General features: G+C 39.0%; 2 protein-coding genes across 12 annotated transcripts in view; one reads left to right on the top strand and one right to left on the bottom strand.

Annotated features, from left to right (window-relative positions):
* LOC123793856 (THUMP domain-containing protein 1) overlaps window positions 1-18,002 on the bottom strand; it is a 50,794-nt gene extending 32,792 nt beyond the window's left edge. For 4 of the 8 annotated variants that reach the window (XM_087870001.1, XM_087870008.1, XM_087869998.1 and 1 more), the window contains exon 1: window positions 17,868-18,002. The gene's annotated coding sequence lies outside the window, so the exon portion shown is untranslated. Of the gene's footprint in view, window positions 1-4,304; window positions 4,455-17,867 lie in introns of those variants that run through there. The other 4 variants (XM_087869995.1, XM_087869992.1, XM_087869989.1 and 1 more) reach the window with 1 other exon arrangement.
* Window positions 4,589-22,610, top strand: part of LOC148110513 (acyl-coenzyme A synthetase ACSM3, mitochondrial) — a 27,014-nt gene continuing 8,992 nt past the window's right edge. Inside the window, exons 1-10 of one of the 4 annotated variants that reach the window (XM_087869980.1) lie at window positions 4,590-4,767; window positions 9,942-10,211; window positions 10,750-10,960; window positions 15,578-15,785; window positions 18,009-18,152; window positions 18,268-18,424; window positions 18,700-18,779; window positions 20,044-20,167; window positions 21,101-21,181; window positions 22,274-22,336. In XM_087869980.1, coding sequence (XP_087726106.1) covers window positions 9,993-10,211; window positions 10,750-10,960; window positions 15,578-15,785; window positions 18,009-18,152; window positions 18,268-18,424; window positions 18,700-18,779; window positions 20,044-20,167; window positions 21,101-21,181; window positions 22,274-22,336 — 1,287 coding nt within the window. In that variant the 5' untranslated portion in view covers window positions 4,590-4,767; window positions 9,942-9,992. Of the gene's footprint in view, window positions 4,768-9,941; window positions 10,212-10,749; window positions 10,961-15,577; window positions 15,786-18,008; window positions 18,153-18,267; window positions 18,425-18,699; window positions 18,780-20,043; window positions 20,168-21,100; window positions 21,182-22,273; window positions 22,337-22,610 lie in introns of all 4 variants that reach the window. The other 3 variants (XM_087869984.1, XM_087869981.1, XM_087869986.1) reach the window with 3 other exon arrangements.

The raw sequence follows: 22,610 nt of genomic DNA, 5'->3' as shown, positions 1-22,610 counted from the left end.
CCAAATGGACTTCACAGATATATTCAGAACATTTCATCCTACAGCAACAGAATACACATTCTTCTCAAATGCACATGGAACATTCTCCAAAATAGATCTCATACTGGGTCATAAATCAGGTTTCAACCAGTACCAAAAGACAGGGATCATTCCCTGCATATTTTTGGATCACAGTGCTTTGAAACTTGAACTCAATCACAAGAGAAAATTTGAAAGGAACACAGATACATGGAGGTTAAAGAGCATCCTAATAAAAAATGAATGGGCCAAACAGAAAATTAAAGAAGAATTTTAAAAATTCATGCAAACAAACGAAAATGGAAACACGACAGTTTAAGACCTCTGGGATGCAGCAAAGGTAGTCCTAAGAGAGAAGTATATAGCAATACAAGCCTTTCTCAAGAAACAAGAAAAGTCTCAAAACACAACCTAACCTTACACTTCAAGGAGCTGGAGAAAGAACAGCAAATAGCAAATAAAGCCTGAATCCAGCAGGAGAAAAGAAATAATAAAGATTGAGCAGAAATCAATGAAATAGAAACCAGAAGATCAGTAGAATAGATCAATAAAACTAGGAGCTGATTCTTTGAAACAATTAATAAGATCAATAAACCCATAGCCAGACTTATCAGAAAGAAAAGAGAAAGGACCCAAATAAATAAAATCATAAGAAAGAGGAGCAATCACAATCAACATCAAAGAAATACAATTATAAGAACATATTATGAGCAACTATATGCCAACAAACTAGGCAATCTGGAAGAAATGGATGCATTCCTAGAGATGTCTAAATGACCAAAACTGAACCCGGAAGAAATAGAAAACCTGAACAGACCCATAACCAGCAAGGAAATTGAAGCAGTAATAAAAAATCTCCCAAAAAATAAGAATCCAGGGCCAGATGGCCTCCCAGTGCAATCCTACCAAACATTTAAAGAGGAAATAATACCTATTCTTCTGAAGGTGTTTCAAAAAATAGAAATGGAAGAAAAACTTCCAAACTCATTCTATGAAGCCAGCATTACCTTGATCCCAAAACCAGACAAAGACCCCAACAAAAAGGAGAATTACAGACCAATATCCCTGATGAACATGGATGCCAAAATTCTCACCAAGATACTAGCCAATAGGATCCAACAGCCATTAAAAGGATTATTCACCACGACCAAGTGGGATTTATCTCTGGACTACAAGGGTGGTTCAATATTCTCAAATCAATTAATGTAATACACCACATTAACAAAAGAAAGGACAAGAACCATATAATCCTCTCAATAGACGCAGTAAAAGCATTTACCAAAACACAGCATCCGTTCTTGATTAAAACTCTTCACAGTGTAGGGATAGAAAGAACATACTGCAAGATGTTAAACGCCATATACTAAAAGCCCACAGCGAATATCATTCTGAATGGAGAAAAACTGAGAGCTTTTTCCCTAAGGTCAAAAACACGGCAGGGATGTCCACTCTCACCACTGTTGTTCACCATAGTACTAAAAGTCTTAGCCTCAGCAATCAGACAAGAAAAAGAAATAAAAGGCATCCAAATCAGCAAAGAAGTCAAACTTTCACTCTTCACAGATGACATGATACTCCATGTGGAAAACCCAAGAGACTCTACCCCAAAATTGCTAGAGCTCCTACAGGAATTCAGCAAAGTCACAGGATATAAAATCAATGCACAGAAATCAGCTGCATTTCTATGTACTAACAATGAGACAGAAGAAAGAGAAATCAATGAGTCAATCCCATCTACAAATGCATCAAAAACCATAAAATACCCAGGAAAAAAACTAACCAAAGAGGTAAGGATCTGTACTCCAAAAACTACAGAACACTTATGAAAGAAATTGAGGAAGACACCAAGGAATGGAAAAACAATCCATGCTCATGGATTAGGAGAACAAATATTGTTAAAATGTCTATCCTACCCAGAGCAATCTACACATCTAATGAAATCCCTATCAAAATACCATCAACATATTTCACAGGGCTGGAACAAATAATCCTAAAATTTGTATGGAACCAGAAAAGACCCTGAATAGCCAGAGGAATATTGAAGAAGAAAACCAAAGCTGGTGGCACCACAATTCTCGACTTCAAGCTGTATTGCAAAGCTGTAATCATCAAGACAGTATGGTACTGGCATAAAAACAGACACATAGATCAGTGGAACAGAATCCAGAATCCAGAAATGGACCCTCAACTCTATGGTCAACTATTCTTTGACAAAGCAGGAAAGAATATCCAATGGAAAAAAACACAGTCTCTTCAACAAATGGTTTTGGGAAAATTGGTCAGCCACATGCAGAAGAATTAAACTGGACCATTTTCTTACATCATACACAAAAATGAACTCAAAATGGATGAAAGACGATGTGACACAGGAACCCATCGAAATCCTAGAGGAGAACACAGGAAGCAATCTCTTTGACCTCAGCTGCAGCAACTCCTTGCTAGACACATCTCCAAAGGCAAGGGAAAGGAAAGCAAAAATTAACTATTGGGACTTCATCAAGATAAAATCTTTTGCACAGCAAAGGGAACAGTCGACAAATCCAAAAGACAACCAACAGAATGGGAAGCCATATTTGCAAATATCTTTTCAGATAAAGGGCTAGTATCCAAGATCTGTAAACTCAATCCAAAACTTACCAAACTCAACACCCAAAAGAACAGAAAATCCAGTCAGGAAATGAAATTTCTCTACAGAAGACATACAAATGGCCAATAAACACATGAAAAAATGCTCAACATCACTCAGCATCAGGGAAATACAAATCAAAACCACAATGAGATACCATCTCACCCCTGTCAGAATGGCTAAAATTAACAAGTCAGGAAACAACAGATGTTAGCGAGGATATGAAGAAAGGGAAACCATCTTACACTAATGGTGGGAATGCAAACTGGTACAGCAATTCTGGAAAATAGTATGGAGGTTCATCAGAAAGTAAAAAATAGAGCTACTCTATGACCCAGCAATTGCAGTACTTGATATTTACCCAAAGGATACAAACATAGTGATCTGAAGGGGCACCTGCACCCCAATGTTTATAGCAGCAATGTCCACAATAGCCAAACTATGGGAAGAGCCCAGATGTTCATTTACAGATGAATGGATAAAGAAGATGTGGTATATATACACAACGGAATATTTCTCAGCCATCAAAAAAAAAAAAAAATCTTACCATTTGCAATGACATGAATGGAACTAGAGGGTATTATGTTAAGCGAAATAAGTCAATCGGAGAAAGATATTTATCATATGATTTCACCCATATGTGGAATTAAAAAACAAAACAGAGTGGGAGGGAAAAATAGGACAAAATCAGAGAGAGAGACAAACCATAAGAGACTTTTAACTATGGGAAACAAACTGAGGGTTGCTGGAAGGGAGATGGATAGGGGAATGGGGTAAATGGGTGATGGGCATTAAGGAGGGCATGTGATGTAATGAGCACTGGGTGTTATATGCAACTGATGAATCACTGAGCTCTACCTCTGAAACTAATAATATGCTATATGTTAATTAATTGAAATTAAAAAATTAAATTGTTAAAAAAAATGAAAGAAGTAAAACTGTCCCTATTTGCAGATTATGTGATTATCTACATAGAAAATCCCAAGTAATCAACAACAACCAAAAACTCACAGAACCAAAGAGACCAATATATTCCTCATTCTGTTTAAGTGACTCTAAATTGGGCTTCTGTCACATGTAATTGGAAGAGTCATTTATTTATTCATTTACCCATCAAATATTTATTGAATGCCTAAAATTTGCCAGTTACTGTTCTAGAAAGTAGTGATGCATCAGCAAACAAAACCAAGTTCTTACTCTTAAGGGTGGTGGTAAGAGATGTAAAAAGTTAAAACAGATTAAAGAGAAAAATTGAGGGGTGCTATTTTAGAAAATGTAGAAAGAAAGACCTCTTTGATAGGCTGCCTCATAAAATGGGGATTTAGCCAAGGGGGTATCTAAGGTAAGTGCATTCCAGGCACCGGAAAAAATCCCAAGGCTGGAACATGCATGGTATGTTCAAGAAAAACCAAGGGTACTAATGTGGCTGCAGCAGAGTAAGGGAAGGAGGAGCAGGTGGTGGGTCAGAGAGGACCCTGTGCCAGATCACGCAGTTCCTTGTGGTCCATGTAAGGACTTGAGATTTTACCTGGAGTGAACTAGAAAGCATTGAAGGGTTTGAGCAAAGGAGCAACCTGAGTGCATTTATGTTTAGTCCTGACCAGTTCAACAGATAAACAAAGCAACTGGTTCTCTGAGACCTAGAGCAACCCAAACCTACCATTTAACTTCTTTCTTTTCCATTTCAAAACCCTTCTACGTTCTCTTCCATCCTTTTTTCTTTCTTCCTCTATCCCTTCACAGGACCAAACCCTCCTGCAGCTCCATGGGCACTTTCCTACTTTCCTTCCTGTGAATAAATCACTTTCCCAGCAACCCCCCCCCCCCCCAGCAAAAGGTTGCAATGTATTTAAATCATTAACTATGATTGGAGGGTGGCAGGAGATTGTGTAAACTTTCAGCGTGAACTTAGCCCAGCATTCCTGCTCCTCCCTCAGAACGTCTCCACCAATCCAGGAAAGGCCCTCTGGCTATGTCTTGCTTCTTCCAATTGTCAGACTACTACTTCTCCCTCTTTTGGCTACTACCAGGACTAAGCAGAAGTGAGAGTTCAAGTTTCAGGGCTGCTCTTCTAGGACACCGGTCTACCACCACCTCCAGATGTGTCGGAATCTGTCACTTCAGTGAGTACTTCCTTATCTGTCTTCTCTGAGAGGTTTGCTGGTTTGGCACGCAGGCTTTTGAGCAAAGATAACAAACGAGCAACCAAAACCAACAGATCAATAATGCTTTCATGGAAGTTTTAGGCAGCCCAAGTGTTTCTATCAGAACTTCTCAGCTGTTGTGTAATCCTATCTAGTTAGTGGCCAGGAGTATGTACACACAAAAAGCTACAAACATAGCAGCTAATTTTTTCATTTTAAGTCTTTTGGTACCATGTAATTTTTAAAAAACTATGTGCATGTGGTAACTTGGTAAAATGTCCTGGGAAAAAAATTGAATTGGGTCCAAGGAGCAGCTGAGTTTTGCACTGTATTGTCTACTTCGCTCTCCACCTTGCTCAGTGGCAGATTGGAATCTATCTTCTGCATCATCTGGGAAATATGCATATATGTCTAGGGAAATTTCGGGGAATATATACATGAAAATCCAAGGAAATAATCCTGGGGTAGCCCCTCTCTCCATGAAATGGTCAAGAGAAGCTCCAAAAATCCTGTATAGAAGTTTAGGGTAGGATCTTGTTAGGGCTGGGGGGAATAGTAGGGGCTTCACCTTGCTTTGAGGCTATATATACTGAGCCAATGTTATTACTTGGATTATTTGGTGGGAGAGATGTTTATGGAGATGTAAGGAGGCTAAAACTTCCTGTGCACTGCTGTTTATATGCGTGTAGAGCTTGCATTTCAGATGAGACCTTAAATACTTTCAAGCCCCACTGACCAGCAGTGGTACTTTCTTTCTTAGAAGAGTTTTCTGTGGCTCGGTACAAACATCTGGACTCATATCTCAGCTCTTTCACCTACAAAGAATATTGGAAACCTGGGAAATAGATGTTGTGAAGTGCTAAGATTACTGAAAAAAAAAAAGTTTTGTTGAGGAGAAGGCAATCTTATTTTCTCTAATCAGGAGGATGCTGATATCTTCTTTTCTTTTCGGTAGAACAGAATGGTTAGGCTCATTTTAAGCTCCAACTGACTGGTCAATTTTCTTTTCAATGTATATTTGAAGGATTCTAAATGTGGTAAAGGAAATAGTTTCAAAATTTCATCTTAACTGCACAATAATGGAAACAATTCAAATAACATCAATAGGGGACTGGCTTAAGAAATTATGGTGTAGTTGTTCTTTGGAATGCTGTGCGGCTCTTTAAAAAAAAAAAAAAACATAAAATAAAAACAAAACCAAAACAAAATGATAAAGATCCTCATGTATTGACATGGAAGGACCTTCAAAAATATGTTGTAAAAAATTTTTTTTAATGGGAAGAATAGTGTGTATTCTAGGCTACCTGTTGTGTCAAAGTGGTGGAGAAATAAGAATTTATAGTCATTGGCTTAAATACATGGAAAGAAATCCTGAAAAGATCCATAGAAGTAATCATAGTTCGTGGAGGGAGTAGGTTGGGATAAAACTGGGCTGCTGTGAGATGGGGGTGGGAGGGGGCAGATGTTTTTTAGAGAGGGTGGAGGGGCAGATGGAGAGGGAGAGAGAGAACCTTAAGCAGGCTCCGTGCCCAGTGTGGAGCCCGATGTGGGGCTGGACCTCACAACCCTGAGATCATGACTTGAGCCAAAATCAAGAGTCAGGTGCTTAACAGACTGAGCCACCCAGGCAGGGGGCAATTTTTCACTGTAATTTTTATGTTTTTGGAACCATTTGAAGACACTCTCTAAAAAATTAAAAAGAAAGAGAAAAGTTACAACACTAAAAACATGTTTTAAGTACTACTTAACTTCTTCCTTCAGTTGAAGGAAACCTGATGCTAATTCCGTAATAAGGGAGATAACTGCCAAATGGGTGGGCTATAACTTGCTGGCAAACAGCAGAGAAGGGTGGTTCCCTCTCTACTCAACCCCACTGCCAAACAAGACAACAGTGAAGGCAGTGCTTTACTAATCCTGAACCCTTAAAAAAATCTTATCTGGGAAAACCTTCAGCTCAATTTTCCTGTATTTTAATGTTTCATATCGTCCAGTTCTGAGCTGTTATCAGTATAGATCAACACTGTCCACAAGAATGTTTTGCAATGATAGAAATGTTTTGTGTCTGCAGTTGCCTATATGCGGTAGCTACTAGTCACGCATGGCTGTTGAGCACCTGAAATGCAGCTAGTGTGACTAAGAACTTACTTTTAAATAGTATTTAAATTAATTTAAATTTAAATAGCCGTTTAGGAACAGTGCAGGTAGTCATATAAATCTGGTTAAGCAACAGAGGCACTTCTCAGGTCTACTATAACCCTGAGCTGTTGAAAGAAACCATATACAAAGTTCTCCCTTCTGAAAACATCATTTATTCATTCAACAAATAAGCACATACTGTGGGCCAAACACTATGTTATTTCCCAGGGATAGTACCATGAACATAACAGACAAAACACCCACCCAAGTAAAACCTACACTCTAGCACCAAAGATCAGCAAAGTATAGCCCATGAGTTAAATCCAGCCCTCTATCTGTTTTTATACAGGCTGCAAACCAAGAATGGTTTTTATTTTACATTTTCAAATATTTCAAAAAGCCAAAAGAGGAATACTAATTCATGACATATGAAAATTACACATGGGGCACCTGGGTGGCACAGTCAGTTGAACGTCCAACTCTTGGTTTCGGCTCAGGTCATGATCTCAGGGTCAAGAGATAGAGCATGTGTGAGGCTCCACCCACAGTGGGGAGTATGCTTGAGATTCTCCCTCTCCCTCTCCTTTTGGCCCTCCCCCTGTGCGCTCTCTCTCTCTCTCTCTCTCAAATAAATCTTAAAAAAAAAAAATTACATGAAGTTCAAGTTTCAGTATCCATAAATAGGTTTTGTTTGGAACACAGCCATGCCCATTTAGTCATGTATTATCTGTCAATGGCTGCTCTCTCAACCAGAGTTGAGGTAAGCAGTTGCCACAGAGACTATACGGCCCACAAAGCCATATTTACTATCTGGACCTTTACAGAAAAATTTTGCCAACGACACCATCATAAGCACTTTGCATGCATTATCTCATTTAATCTTCAGGACAATTCTCTGATAGACGTTTTATTAGTCATTACATTGGTAAAATGGGAAACGAGGGTCTGAGAATGTGCATTTCTAACCAGCTTCCAGATGATGGTGATCTGCTGGCTCACAGATCCCCATCTCTGGATCAGTGATTCTCAACTTTCATTGACATTAGCATCCTCTGAGGAAATTTTTAAAAATATGATGCCCTGGCCTCCCACCCTCAGAGATTCTGATTTAATTGGTCTAAGCCCCGGGCATTGGTTTAAAAAAAAAAAAAACAAAAAAAAAACAAAAAAAAAAAACAACTTTCCTGGTAATTCAAAGGTACAGCCAGGGTTAAGAATCACTGCTCTACTGAATCGAGAACATTGAAATGGGAATCCAAAGATATGAGTTCTAGTTCTAACTCTGACATGACCTATTGAAGCAAGCTGCTTCCCTCTCTGGGGCCCTATTTTCTTTGCAGGTGAAAAATAAGGAGCTCAAACCAGATGATCTCAGAGGGCTCACACTCAGTGACTTGTCAGGTCCTCACATAAAGAGGTGGGCAGGTCAGAAGTACCGGGGTCTCCCAGTGTATTGGGTGCAGCAACACGATGCCCAAACACCAGGCCCATTTAGGATAAAACTCATGGGTGACATCCATTATTTGGCAACGCATCAATATCAATATAGAAACTCTTCCACACAGCCATGCTGCCTTACATACTACACAGAGTTGCAGTTAAAAATGATTTAATGATAGGGTGCCTGGGTGGCTCAGTCGGTTAAGTGTCCCACTCTTGATTTCGACTTAGGTCATGATCTTAGGGTTGTGAGATCGAGCCCTGCATTAGGCTCCATGTGTGGAGACTGCTTAAGATTCTCTCTCTCCCTTTCCCTCTGTCCCTCCCCCTCCCTCTACAAAAAAAAATGATTTAATGATTGTGAGAGTAGTATTTCATTGTAGGAAATTTGGAAAATTACAGAAAGTATGAAGAAGAGAACTCTATAATCTTTAGAACCATGTTTTTAACAACCTTGTTTATGAGACCTCAGCCAAGTAAATGACATCATGATCAAATGATTTCCCACAGAAGCAGGGAGGGCTTTGTGGCCTGGAGGATCCTCCCCCACAAAAGTCCCAAAGGTTAAAGCCCTATTTTGACATCTCTGGTAAATGCAGCTCCAAGTCTGGACTCGAAGGTTGTGTGGGCTCCTATTGGGAGCATGGGAACCACAGCCTATAAACTAAATGATTTTTGACAGTTCTTTCATGCCTAATTGGTACTCAGTTACTCTATTAATTCACTGTGGATTACCCACTGTGGAAATTTCTCCTTAACATGTCTGTATGACTTTTGAAATGCAGGTGAAAGAGATTAGATATCTTTGCTTTCACTGAGAGTAACTGGGTGACCCAGATCTTTACTTCTTTAGAAATGCATAGGGGAAACAACAGCATGTAGTACATAGTCAGGAAAATGGGCTGGGACCAGACAGTTCTAGGTTCAAATCCAACCAATGCCTTTGTTGTGGACTGAATGTTTGTGTCTCCCTCCAAATTTATATGTTGAAACCCTAATCCCCAAAATGTCATGGTATTTGGAGGTGGGGTCTTTGGGAGGTAATTAGGTTTAGATGAGGTCATAGTGTGAGGCCCCAATGATGAGATTAGTATTCTAATAGAAGAGGAAGAGAAACCAGGACTCCCACATGAGGACATAGAGTAGTCATCTGCAAGTCAGGAACAGAGCCCATATCGGGGAACTGAATTGGCTAGCACTTGGTCTTGGACTTCCCAGCCTCCGGAACAGTGAGAAATAAATGTCTGTTGTTGAAGCCATCCTGTCTATAGTATTTTGTTATGGTGGCTGGAGTTCACTAAGACAGTCTCTTATTAGTCATTTTCTCCTTCTGTAAACAGAGATGATAATATCCACTTCACAGAGTTACTCTGAAGATTTAGTGATAATTTGTATGTAAGTAAAGCACTGAGTACAGTGTTCAAAACATATTGAGTGCTCAGAGAATGGCACTTGTATGATGATTATAAAGAATAATAATAATAATAATAATAATAATAATAATAAAACTTAGCTACTTTGGGGTCAGGCTACCTTTAGGACAGAGACAAATGTATGTCCTTTTGCTTGTCTTTTAGATGGATTGGTTTCTGTGGAAATCCTGAGTGCTAACACATCCAGCAAGACTGATGCTAGCTCTTGTCACCATGGAGACATTACTTCGTGCCAGGTGTTTTTGGCGCCTAGCAAGCCCTGGTTCTATGACAGTACTACATAAAGATTATAGAACAGTGCCCCCTCAGAACTTTTCCAACTATGAATCCATGAAACAGGAATTCAAACTGGAGATTCCAGAGTATTTTAACTTTGCTAAAGATGTCCTGGACCAATGGACCAATATGGAAAAGGTATGGAGCAAGGGCCAGTCCAACTGCAGTTTCTCAGATGGAAGTGATTTTTGCCCCCAGGGCAAATGTCTGCAAACAATTTTGGCCGGGGATGCTGCTATGTATCCTCTAATACACAGGACAGTCCCCCATAGCAAAGAATTATCTGGCTCAACATGTTAATGGTTCCATAGTTGAGAAAGCCTGGGTTATAAAAATGTATGATTATAGGTTAACTTCTTTAAAAACCCAAAAAGTAGTAGTATGAAAGTCAGAAATGGTCAAAAATGGTAGGGAATGAGGCATAGACATAGCATTGAGAGAATATAAAGGGATGCAAGAATTCTAACTCTTTGGAAAAACAATGAGGCTAAATGAGAAATGACATGGCTCCCAACAGCTAAAAAATAAAGACCCCGGAGTTATTTTCAAATATCCCATGCATGTCCTAACTAATGACCTGTGAATTTTCTTCTGAAAAAATATTCCACTGAATTCCAGTTAAAATAGAATTAAGCTGCATAATGACCTTTAAATCATCTGGTCTGTCTTTCCTCAGGCTGGAAAGAGACTTTCCAATCCAGCCTTCTGGTGGATAAATGGAAATGGAGAAGAAGTGAGATGGAGTTTTGAGGAACTGGGATCTTTGTCTAGGAAATTTGCCAATATACTTACAGAAGCCTGTTCCCTGCAAAGAGGAGATCGAGTAATTGTGATTCTGCCCAAGATCCCAGAGTGGTGGCTTGCAAATGTAGCCTGTCTGAGAACAGGTTAGTAGTATTTGCAATCTGATTACATTTAAAGTAGGCTGGATGGGAGATCTTCCAAAACATCTAAGTAATCATGAGACATTTATTTGGGTAAATTATTTGAGGAACTGCACACAATATAGTATTATTCTCAGGAACCTTAGAAATGTGTTGGAAACATGCCATATCTTTTGACCTAAACTATGAGTTGCGTTTTTCATAATGAAATAGGTTTATTAACCAAATGCCAATCAACAATTGAATACCCTCATACCTACCACTTTTCTCTTCCTATAGACCCATGGTCATCTGAAACTCAGTGCAGCCACAAACTCAAAGTTCTTATTTCACGCCTTTATTTCTCTCGTGGTCAACTGCCATTCATCTGATGCCCAAAGCAAGCAGCTGCTACTCCTCCTTCCAAATCAGTTCCTCCATCCTGTAAATTTGACTTCCTACATGTCCCCAGAGTCCCTCTTCTTCTCCAATCCCATTGCCATTGCCTTACTTCACGTTTACCATCTCCTGAATGGATTTGCCCAAAAGTCTCCCTAATTCTGATCTTGTGTGGGCCCACAACTTATTCCAATCCAATTCATCCTCAATATCTAGTTTTATTTCTAGAATGCACATTTTATCCTGTCAATATGCTGCTTGACATTATTTAATAACTCTCCATTGCCTACCAGGTAAAATCTGAGCTTCTTTAGGTGTATCATGGAAGGTCTGAGCTATCCTCCCTTCCTTGTTTTCATACTCTCTGCTCCAGCTATATCAAATGGTTTCCTATAAGGTTCACGATCTTGCTCATTTCCTGGATTCTGTGCACACTGTTTCCTGTGCTTGGAAAGCATTTCCCTCACATGTAACCACCTGGACAACCTCTATTAGATTTTTAGGTCTCAACTCTAATGTCACTTCTCAGGCAACCCCACCCTGACATCCCAATTCAGGTGCTTTCTTTTTTGACCTCCTCTAGAAAACATGTATGTATTTCTATGTTAACCTGTACTATATTATCTGAGTATATTATTTTTTTAAAATTTGGCATTCCCCTAGGACTTCGTATGTTTCTAAAAGCCAATGACTATGAGATAGCCATGTCTGTACCTCCAATTATTGGCATATCGTAAATGCTCAGTAAAATATTTGTTGAATTAATATCCCTACTGTTATAATCAATCATTATGTTGAATAAACATTCTTAATTCATCATAATTACTTGCATTTGAGAGTTACATGTTCTCATATCATATGTACCTATAAATTGTATACTGGAGTAGCAGAGCCCACTTTTAGAGTTTTATTTTAACAAAACGATAGCTTTCATGAATGCTGCTTAAGCTCACTTTCTTAGTAAAGGGGCAACATGTTGGACTGCCAGGACCAGAAATCCATTCATATTAGTTCAATAAGGAAGGAGAATTATTGAACGTCTACTGAAGAATCTACAGGGGAAAAAAAAGTGCAGACAGAGCAACTGGCTTCCTTCTCTATTTCTTTTGCTCTGAAGCCATAGGGCCTCTTGTCTCTGTCTCTCTTAAGCATCTGTTCCTTTGACTTTCTGCTGACACATGATTTCTTTGCTCCCCTTCATTTTGACTGACACATGGCTTGGTTTGCTACACAGATACCTTGGGCCCTAATTTTGTATGTCCCAATCCACTGAGTCTCTTAAATTAAATACTTGAGGCAGAATCTGACTGGCACGGCTTGGGTTAGGCTAGTCAGAAGTGGTCAGAGGCAGGTTCATTTGATAAAAAACATGGTCACTGGGGCTGCAGAAAGGAAGGCAGATTCTCTTAGATGGGAGAAAGAAAGGGAGAGAGTAAATGGTAAATCTAATATACTAACAATGCTGAAAATAAGCATTATCTACCACCTAGAGGGATGGGTGGATGGGCTAGGCTTTCAAATCCTGTTGCCAAATTGAATTATGAAAGTTACTTCTTTTGTCCACCAAACAAACTCCTGGAAAAACTTTGTCTTTTCATGTAGATCTGTTAACAGGGAGAGAAGGGGCTACTAGTGCCAGTCTTTTGACCCTTCATGCAAATGTATATGTTGGTAATATCATTTTGTACACCCTGTATTATCAACATGGTAATGAGAGGCCTCCCCCAAGATTTCAAGTAACATTTTAGAATGGAAAAAATTGACAAGGCAAGAAACAACAAATGTTGGAGAGGATGTGGAGAAAGGGGATCCCTCCTACATTGTTGGTGGGAATGCAAGTTGGTACAGCCACTCTGGAAAACAGTGTGGAGGTCCCTTAAGAAGTTAAAAATTGAGCTATCCTATGACCCAGCCATTGCACTACTGGGTATTTACCCCAAAGATACAGACGTAGTGAAGAGAAGGGCCATATGCACCCCAATGTTCATAGCAACATTGTCCACAATAGCCAAATCATGGAAGGAACCGAGATGCCCTTCAACAGAGGACTGGATTAAGAAGTTGTGGTCCATATATACAATGGAATATTACTCAGCTATCAGAAAGAACGAGTTCTCAACATTTGCTGCAACATGGACGGCACTGGAGGAGATAATGCTAAGTGAAATAAGTCAAGCAGAGAAAGACAATTATCTTATGATTTCTCTCATCTATGGAACATAAGAACTAGGAAGATCGGTAGGGGACGAAAGGGATAAAGAAAGGGGGATAATCAGAAGGGGGGATGAAGCATGAGAGACTATGGACTCTGAGAAACAAACTGAGGCCTTCAGAGGGGAGGGGGGTGGGGAAATGGGATAGACTGGTGATGGGTATTAAGGAGGGCACGTATTGCATGGAGCACTGGGAGTTATACGCAAACAATGAATCATGGAACACTACATCAAAAGCTAATGATGTACTGTATGGTGACTAACATATCATAATAATAAAAAAAAGTAACATTTTGCTACTTGGCAAGAAACTATGTAATGCTTCCCTAAATGATTAATTTGGACAGGAAGTAATTTTAATAGGTAAGACTGATCACTATTAATAGGTTCTTTTATTTTTTATTTTTATTTTTTTTTAAAGATTTTATTTATTTTTTTGACAGAGAGAGAGACAGCCAGCGAGAGAGGGAACACAGGCAGGGGGAGTGGGAGAGGAAGAAGCAGGCTCCCAGCGAAGAAGCCTGATGTGGGGCTCGATCCCAGGACTCTGGGATCACGCCCTGAGCTGAAGGCAGATGGTTAATGACTGAGCCACCCAGGCGCCCCTATTAATAGGTTCTTTTAAAGATAGGGTATGAATAATATATTAGCAGAAATTAATTATCTAAGGGTGATGTGTTTAAATAAAGTGCTTCTACTAGGCATGAAATGCTGGCAGTGGGCTTGTTCTTAGAGAGTGCCTCTAAATTATAGAAAACTGTTAAGCCATGGTAGGCTAATTACTTATTCCCAGATGGAACATCGCTAAGGAATAACCATTGGAATTAAGGACTATAAACATTGCTGCATTGCCTGATTAGAAAAGAAAGATATTCTGAAAACTTTGTGTTTTGGTCCTGGTTGTCTGTTTCTTGAAGAACTCCACTGGAGGGGGTTATCCTTCCCCAGATGGAAAGACAAGCCAGTGTCCAGGGATGACCAGGTATGTGTTCTTCAATCTTCTTTTCCTGAATTGTGAAGTGCATACCTTCCACCCTCTCTTTAGGGTCTGGACTTAATAATGGTAGAGCCCTAATGATGTACTGTATGGTGACTAATGTAACATAATAAAATTAAAAAAAAAAAAAAAGAGTGGTAGAGCCCGAGATATAGATATGGATACATATAACTATAGAGATACATATTCTTGAAAGTCCATTAATCCTTTGAGAAAATAATAGCTAAAATTTATTCAGCCTCTTTACACATTTTAACTCATTTACTCCTCATTAATCTTATAGAATCCCCAATATACAGATGCAGAACCTGAGACTCATGGAGATAAAGTGGCTTGTCCAAGGCCAAGCTATAAGACTGTTTGGCCCCAGGACAGACTCTCAACCATTATACTACACTTACGTTATAATTTATGGCAGGGAGAAGTAGAAGGACAGAAAAGATGCATGACTCAATTGTTCCCTTTGGAAAGAAATCATACAACATTTATGTATGTTTTAAAAGGTGCTGGACTGAAGTAGTTAAGTGTGCAGCTCTGGGGTCAGGCTACAGGGTTCAATCACTGGACTGCCACTTTCCACTCCAGTGATCTTTGGCAAATTATTCATAGATTTTATGGGTTTTTTTTTTTTTTGGTAGGGATTAAATAAGTTAAAACATGCAAAACACTTAAAATAGCATCTAGCATTTAGCCAATAAATATTGGCTAATATTACTCTTCAATAAAAACTCTCTTCCAAAGAAATGAAAGGAAAAAAAAAAACCTGTCTTCAAGCTGAATGTTATGAATGGTCTCCAGATAGAAGAAAATTATCCAGCATTTAACATGCTTTCATATTTGGTCAAAAGGGCCACAGATATTGAGATGCCTTGAAAGGCAAAAGCAGAATAATGAAAGGAAGACAGATAGACAACTAGAATAGTAAACTCATTCTGGGACATTGAGAGTACACCTGAGCTCTCTATTCTACTGTAACTAATATGATAAAGAAAATCCTTCCTTCTATACATCGTTTCTTTTCTGCTCCTTTAGGGACAGTTTTAATTCCAGGAACCACTCAGCTGACCCAGAAAGACATTCTCTACAGACTACAATCTTCGAAAGCAAAGTGCATTATCACCAACGAAGTTTTAGCCCCAGCAGTAGATGCTGTTGCGCCTAAATGTGACACTCTGCGCTCCAAGCTAATTGTGTCTCAGAACCCCAAAGACGGGTGGGGGAACCTCAAGGAGATGATGAAGTGAGTAGTCATAACTGTTGTAAACAGCTTCCCCAAAAGAAAGCCAACATTGAAAAGATATTCAACCCAGAAGTGATCAGAAAAATGAAAATTAAAACAAGGCAAAGGGAACAACTGGTGATTATTACTGCACTAATCACCTGCAAAGCTCTGAGGCAGGAAGGAGTTTGGAGTGGTTTTTGTATGTTAGGATTTTTTTTTTTTTTAAAGATTTTATTTATTTATTCGACAGAGACAGAGACAGTCAGCGAGAGAGGGAACACAAGCAGGGGGAGTGGGAGAGGAAGAAGCAGGCTCATAGCAGAGGAGCCTGACGTGGGGCTCGATCCCATAACGCCGGGATCACGCCCTGAGCCGAAGGCAGAAGCTTAACTGCTGTGCCACCCAGGCGCCCCTGTATGTTAGGATCTTGAAGGAAGTAGGCCCTGAGATAGATATTAGTTGTGTAAGAAGTTTATTAAGGATTTGTCCTGGGGTCAACACCCGTGAAAGAAGGGGAAGGATGTGGCATTGGGCAAAAGAAGAAATTCATCTGCCATGCACTCCCAGAAAAACCTTCAGCTAATCCACTAGGACCTCTGGGGCTTGGATAGTCTTTCAAAGCTGTTCTCAGATAAAGCAAAAGGTCCTGGCCTTTATATATCCTTACTGATCCATAACTGAGTGTGGGCTTTCCCTAGAAGGAGGGGTGACCTTGAGCGAGGCAGCTCTCTTCAGCCAAAGCAATCTCCAAATAGGGCTCCCAGCACCTGAGGGGAGTAAGTCCTTTGTTCCGGCAGCAGGATCTAAGAGGGGCATTCACAGCACCAACCACAGAACTGTTATCATCTCCCAGAGAAACTGATCATAATCAATTCTTATGTGTAGGCTACATCATTTCCTTGCAGATAGCAACACTTCAGGTTATAAATAAGAAGAACACTTAATGTTAATGGATGCAATTATAAAACTAAGTTACACTGATGTTCAGCCCCTGCTATGGAATGCTTCCAGGGGTCACTTAGCACTCTTGCCAGGTATTGGTTCTACCTTAGCTTTAGGTTGGCAGCCAGTTTCCTCTCTAGAATGAGCTTCCCACCTTTACTCAAGGATTTGGGAGCATATCTGCAACTATAGACTTATTCCTACCTCCTCCAAAAGAGCTAACATTTATTGAGCTCTTACCGAAAGCCAAGTACGTTCTAATTAAAAATGTTATAACTGCAACTTGGGTAACATTTATATGGCATTCGTTATGTGCCAAAAACTGTCCCAAGCATTTCACACATATTAACTCATTTACATGTCACAATAACCTAAGAAGCGGGTACTACAGTAATACAGATGAATAAGGTCAAATGCTAGGATCTGGCAGAGCTGGGTTTCAAACCCAGGGAGTCTGGCACCTGAGCTCACGCTCCTAACTGCTATGTTTACTGCCTCTGATGGTGAGAGATTGGTATGATAACCTCGCCTTAGGCTTCTATCTACAATAGAAGTGATAGGTACCCAGCTATAGGTACTATTTTTAAGGAAGAAAATTATGGAATCATACACTAAACACTTAGTCTAGCTTTATTAGACTTTTAAAACAGCTTTTCTATAATTCTTGTGGCCTGGATGTTTTGAATTCTAATGTTTCATTCTCAGCCCAATACTCCCAGATAAAATCTCTATGCTTCTTAGGCACTGTGTGTGCGGAATTCACTGCCTCTCAAGTGCCCTAATGTATGACCTATTAGCAGCCCAGTTATCCTTTGGAACTACAGCTGATTCTTAAACAATGTGGGAATTACCAACCTGCCTTATACCATTATCCATGACTTCTATTCACATATTTACTCTCTTAAAAAAAAAAAATCACTTGAAAACATCCACAGTAACAGGGAAGGAGGAGTTCTCACATAGCCTTGATTCTAAGATCACAGACTCCTCATTCTGCTGACGGAATGATAAACCACTGGAGTTTTTAAAAATGCTTCAGCTCTTCTTCATCATACAATAAAAAGCTATGAAACCAACTATTATAAATGGGCTTTGATGATAAAATTTAGTGTAATTCCAGAAAGCACCTATGAAGATGGAGAAAGAGATGACTTTTACCTTGGAATTCAACCCAAGTCCCTGGGGCCTGAGCCATGAGGTGAAGATGTCCGAGTAGATGGTTTCTTGAATTCTCTTCTGGGGTAACAGTTTATGACGCCACATGCAATGGGCAGAATCATTGTAGTTCTTCCTTTGTAGACACGCCAGTGACAACCACACCTGTGTGAAGACAAAACATGATGAGATGATGGCCATTTACTTTACCAGTGGAACAAGCGGATCTCCTAAAATGACGGGACACACGCATAGCAGTTTTGGTTTAGGATTATCTGTAAATGGAAGGTAACTTCGCAGAACTCCAGCTTGACATGTCAAAACTACAAAGGGGATGATTCGTTTATTGGTCTTATAAATGTGTTTTCCTTGTACATATCATGACTATTCTTTGTTTTCCCAGGTACTGGCTGGATTTGACTCCTTCAGATGTGATGTGGAATACCTCAGACACAGGCTGGGCGAAGTCTGCATGGAGTAGCGTCTTTTCTCCATGGATCCAGGGAGCATGTGTATTTGCACATTATTTGCCACGTTTTGAGCCAACTTCCATCCTGCAAGTAAGGCAGATCACAAGAGGTCACCATTTAGGAATGCTTTAGCAGCATCCCTGATAGGACTGATGAACAAAGTAACCTGCAGAAATCAGAGTAGCCAAAGTGATTTAAGATATTTCACATCTGGAAAGTCAATTATCCTGAAAAGACATACAGAAGAAAGGTGTGAATGCATTTATGTTAGAATAAACAACGTTTAAGTTGTGCTGTGCCTACCATAAGCATTTAGGGACTTATTACAGTTGTAGGAAGACTAAGAGTTTACTTCTAAATTGCAGACCCTTTCCAAGTTTCCCATCACAGTCTTCTGTTCAGCACCAACTGCATACCGAATGCTTATACAGAATGATATGACCAGGTAAGAAAGGTTGGTAAAGAGGCACTTAGTGGGGGTAGGGGAAAGGAAGGGGAAGCCATAAAATAAAGGATCTTTCTGCCTAAAAACATAGTTCCACATTAGTAGGTATGGAATTTAACAATCTCTTGTCCCCCTTCTCCTTCTTGCTTTCATTCTTTAAGTCATAATTGTTACGTCCAGGGCAGGCTTCCCCAAGCAAGGAGAGGAAAGAGAAAGTTCAGCCATGGGTATACCCTTGAGCCCAGTGGTTATGGATAAAAAGGTGTTTAATCTTTTGGATGATGAATGTTACCTGAACTGAGGAACTACAGAAATGACCCCCTATTTGGAATCCTATCCCAGCAAATAGGAAAAAGGATATAAGTCTTTTGCTCTATTACTGATTCCATTTGAAAGAGTGCATTGGTAAATATTTTTAAATTGCTAAAACTGAAATTTTTTTGAATAGGAAATACTTCATATGACATAAAATTCAATAGGCATATAAGAATATAGAGTGAAAGGTCTTCCTCCAAGCCTTATTCTCAGTCTCTGTTCTCCTTCTCCATGAAATCTGTGCAAACACAAGCCAATATGCCAGTATTCTCACCCTTTTAAAAACATTAATGGAAACATAACATGTTCACGGTTCTGCACCTTCCTTTTTTTGCCTAACAATACATCCTGGAACTGTGTGCTATCCAATTCTATCCAATAGGGTAACCACTTGCCACATGTAATTACTTAAATTTAATTTTAATTAATTAAAAATTCAGTTCCAAAGTTGCACTAGCCATGTTTCAAGCACTCAATAGCCACACAGGGCTAGAAGATACTGCAGTGGATAGTGCAGATAATAGAACACTTTGTGGCAAAAATTTCTATTGGACAGCACTGTCTAGGAGCTCCCTTATTCTTTTTTTTTTTTTTTACAGCTCTATAGTATACCATTGCATAAAATTCCACAGTCAATTTAACCATATAATTGATAAATTTTTAATCACTGATTTAAAATGTTATCATGCAGCACCTTCCCTGAGGATGACATGGCTTTTTTTTTTTTTTTTTGCAACAGATCACACACTCCCAAAAAATAAAAGTGGAAAAAAAATGGATGTCTTGGGGGTCATTTTATGATGTTAGAATTGTTTGTTGATTTTGTATTGGAGAGGGGAGAAAGGAGGGAACTAAAACACACTCTATGTTGAATTTCATTAGAAATAACTCTGATTTTCATTCCTCCCCATTTTTTCTCCTAAATTTAACTTATCTGCTTTCTGAGAAGCTATAAGTTCAAAAGCTTAAAGCACTGTGTGAGTGCTGGCGAACCAATCAATCCTGAAGTGACTGAACAATGGAGAAAAAGGACGGGTCTGGATATCTATGAAGGATATGGACAGACTGAAACGGTATAGGACCTCATTGAAAAGACAGGGCTGGACTTGACTTAGCTGGATAAATAAAAACTGATAAATAAATGTAAATAACTGATAAATAAATTTTAAAATAAGTATTTATTATATCCTTATGATTATGTGAGGGATAGGGAAGTAGATGAGTGGTTAGAAGAATAGTCAGGAAAAAAAAAGTTGGGAGAGAAGCTAGTTGCAAAAAAGCTCTGTAACAGTTATTTCACCATTCATTGAGAAAAGCCACTATAGAGCTGATCAGAGTGAGAGCATTAAAATATATTTTAAGTGAAAGAATCTATAGTGAAAGATTTCTCCTTACGTAAGAGGGAACTCTCTTAGTCAGGGCTGCCTCAAAAATGGAAAATGCTGAGTTACTTGAAATATTATAAGTTCACTAGATAACTCCTTGGCAAGAATACTCTAAAAAGGGTTATTTAAAGAGCTTGTAGAAATAAGAATAAGAAGAAATTCTAGAGGAAGTGAATAAACTACTAACAAAACTGGTTATTATGTAAGGAAAAGGAGGCATACAATAAAGCAGATAAGGGAAAGGCTGAAAGAAATTTTTCATAGTTTGCCTTTTTATAGTGCTTCTATTTATAAACCACGAGAATGTAGTACCTGGTTAAAATTAAAATTGACAGATGTATTAAATAGGAACAGCATAACAAGTATCATGCTAATATGGGTACAAATGTTTTCATAAATATGGATATTTTAGTAATTATCAATTTATTAAGTGTTATCACTTTACTATATGTATTTATTTAGTGTCTCTCTCTACATTTCACGAGAGCAGAAAATTTGTTTTATTTCGAGCCTCGGTCATCATCATAATGATGATCATCAATAAATATTTGTTTAATGAATGCATGGTAGATGAACAGAATTTTAAGCTACCTGTAACGTTACTTTCTCCTTCTGAACTAGGTGCTAATCTGTGGAAATTTTAAGGGAATGAAGATTAAGCCTGGCTCAATGGGAAAGCCGTCTCCTGCTTTTGATGTTAAGGTTTGCACATCTCCTTCTAGGAGAATATTTAACAACGCAATCTGTTTACCATTTACCCCACTGTGCCCTCCCCTACACTCCTACTTTTGGTGATGACTTCATGCTACTTCTATGATATTTTAATTTCCATGTAATGGAAATGGATTAGGGACATTAGTTTAATGGTCTCCATTTTTTTATTTTTTGCAAAGTAGTTTCTTGTGCCAAGCAGTTCTAGGCATTTTATAAATATCAATCTATTTGATTGCCAGAAAGAACCTGTGAGAGACATACCAATATAAGAACCATTTTACAATGGCTAAAGGGAAGTAGGAGACACAGGCTTCCAGTTATAGAATGAGTAAGTTGCAAAGATAAAAGATACAGCATAGGGATATAGTCAATGGTACTGTAATAGTATTGCATGGTGACAGAGGGTAGCTACACTTGTGGTGAGCATAATACATAAACTTGTTGAATCACTATGTCGTACACCTGAAACTAATATAACATTGTATGTCAACTGTACTTCAATAAAAAATTAAAGAACCATTTTATAGATGAGGCACAGAGAGGGAAAGAATTCACCAGAGGTCACACAGCTAGGAGCTACTAGTGCTGGGATTCAATCCCAAGCAATCTGGTTCCAATATCTGTACTCTTAACCACAACACCACATTGCCCTCTCTGATAAGGGAGGTCAAGACCTTCTAAGGGGTTCAAGTAGGCCAAAGGAAGGTACAGTTTACAGTAGCTGAAGTATTTTTTTCCTTCCCCAGCCCTTCCTGGCCATTTCCTGGCTCTCTGTAACCATGGCTGTTATTACCACCTGATCCCTAGGGAGCATCCTATTATCCCATCTGCACACTTAGTACAGGGTTAGAATTGTTCTCAGATCAGCAGACCCAAAGCTAGGTATAGTCAAAGGAACTTACACTAATACATAAGAGAAAACCACAGCATAGCAACAAAAACACAAAATGGATGAATTTACAGAATGGAGCGCTCAAAATCAAACCTAAATGAAGGGTAATTATAGATGAAATCAATGTTCCCAAGGTTTTCTGATCATAAGGATTACATGGACACTTGTTAAAAAATACTAATTTTCAGGCCCCTTCTAGGTGGGACCCTGAAATCTGTGTTTTAAACAAGCATCCCAGTTCTTATGATCAGGTAAGTTTGAGAAAGTTAGAGTAAGTTTGAAATGGATTGCTGATATCAGTGTATAGAATAAGCCAGATCTGAGTTCTTTCCCTCACTTTAACTTTGCTGAGAACCTTGTCTAAAGATGGGCTGGCCTGGTGGTTCAGGTCTGGCTCTGAGCTTCATGAGCTGAGTGTCTTTGGCTGAGTGTCTTTGGGGAAGTTATTAAAGTCTCAGTTTCCTGATTTGTAAAATAGGGAATAGGGTGACCAACTTGTCTCAGTTTGCCGGGGACTTACTTGGT

This window comes from Ursus americanus, chromosome 2, assembly GCF_024610735.1.
Source record: "Ursus americanus isolate L20-20 chromosome 2, mUrsAme1.1.p, whole genome shotgun sequence".
Classification (NCBI taxonomy): domain Eukaryota; kingdom Metazoa; phylum Chordata; class Mammalia; order Carnivora; family Ursidae; genus Ursus; species Ursus americanus.
Note: the sequence above shows the minus strand (reverse complement) of the source record. Positions and strands in the feature narration are given on the sequence as shown.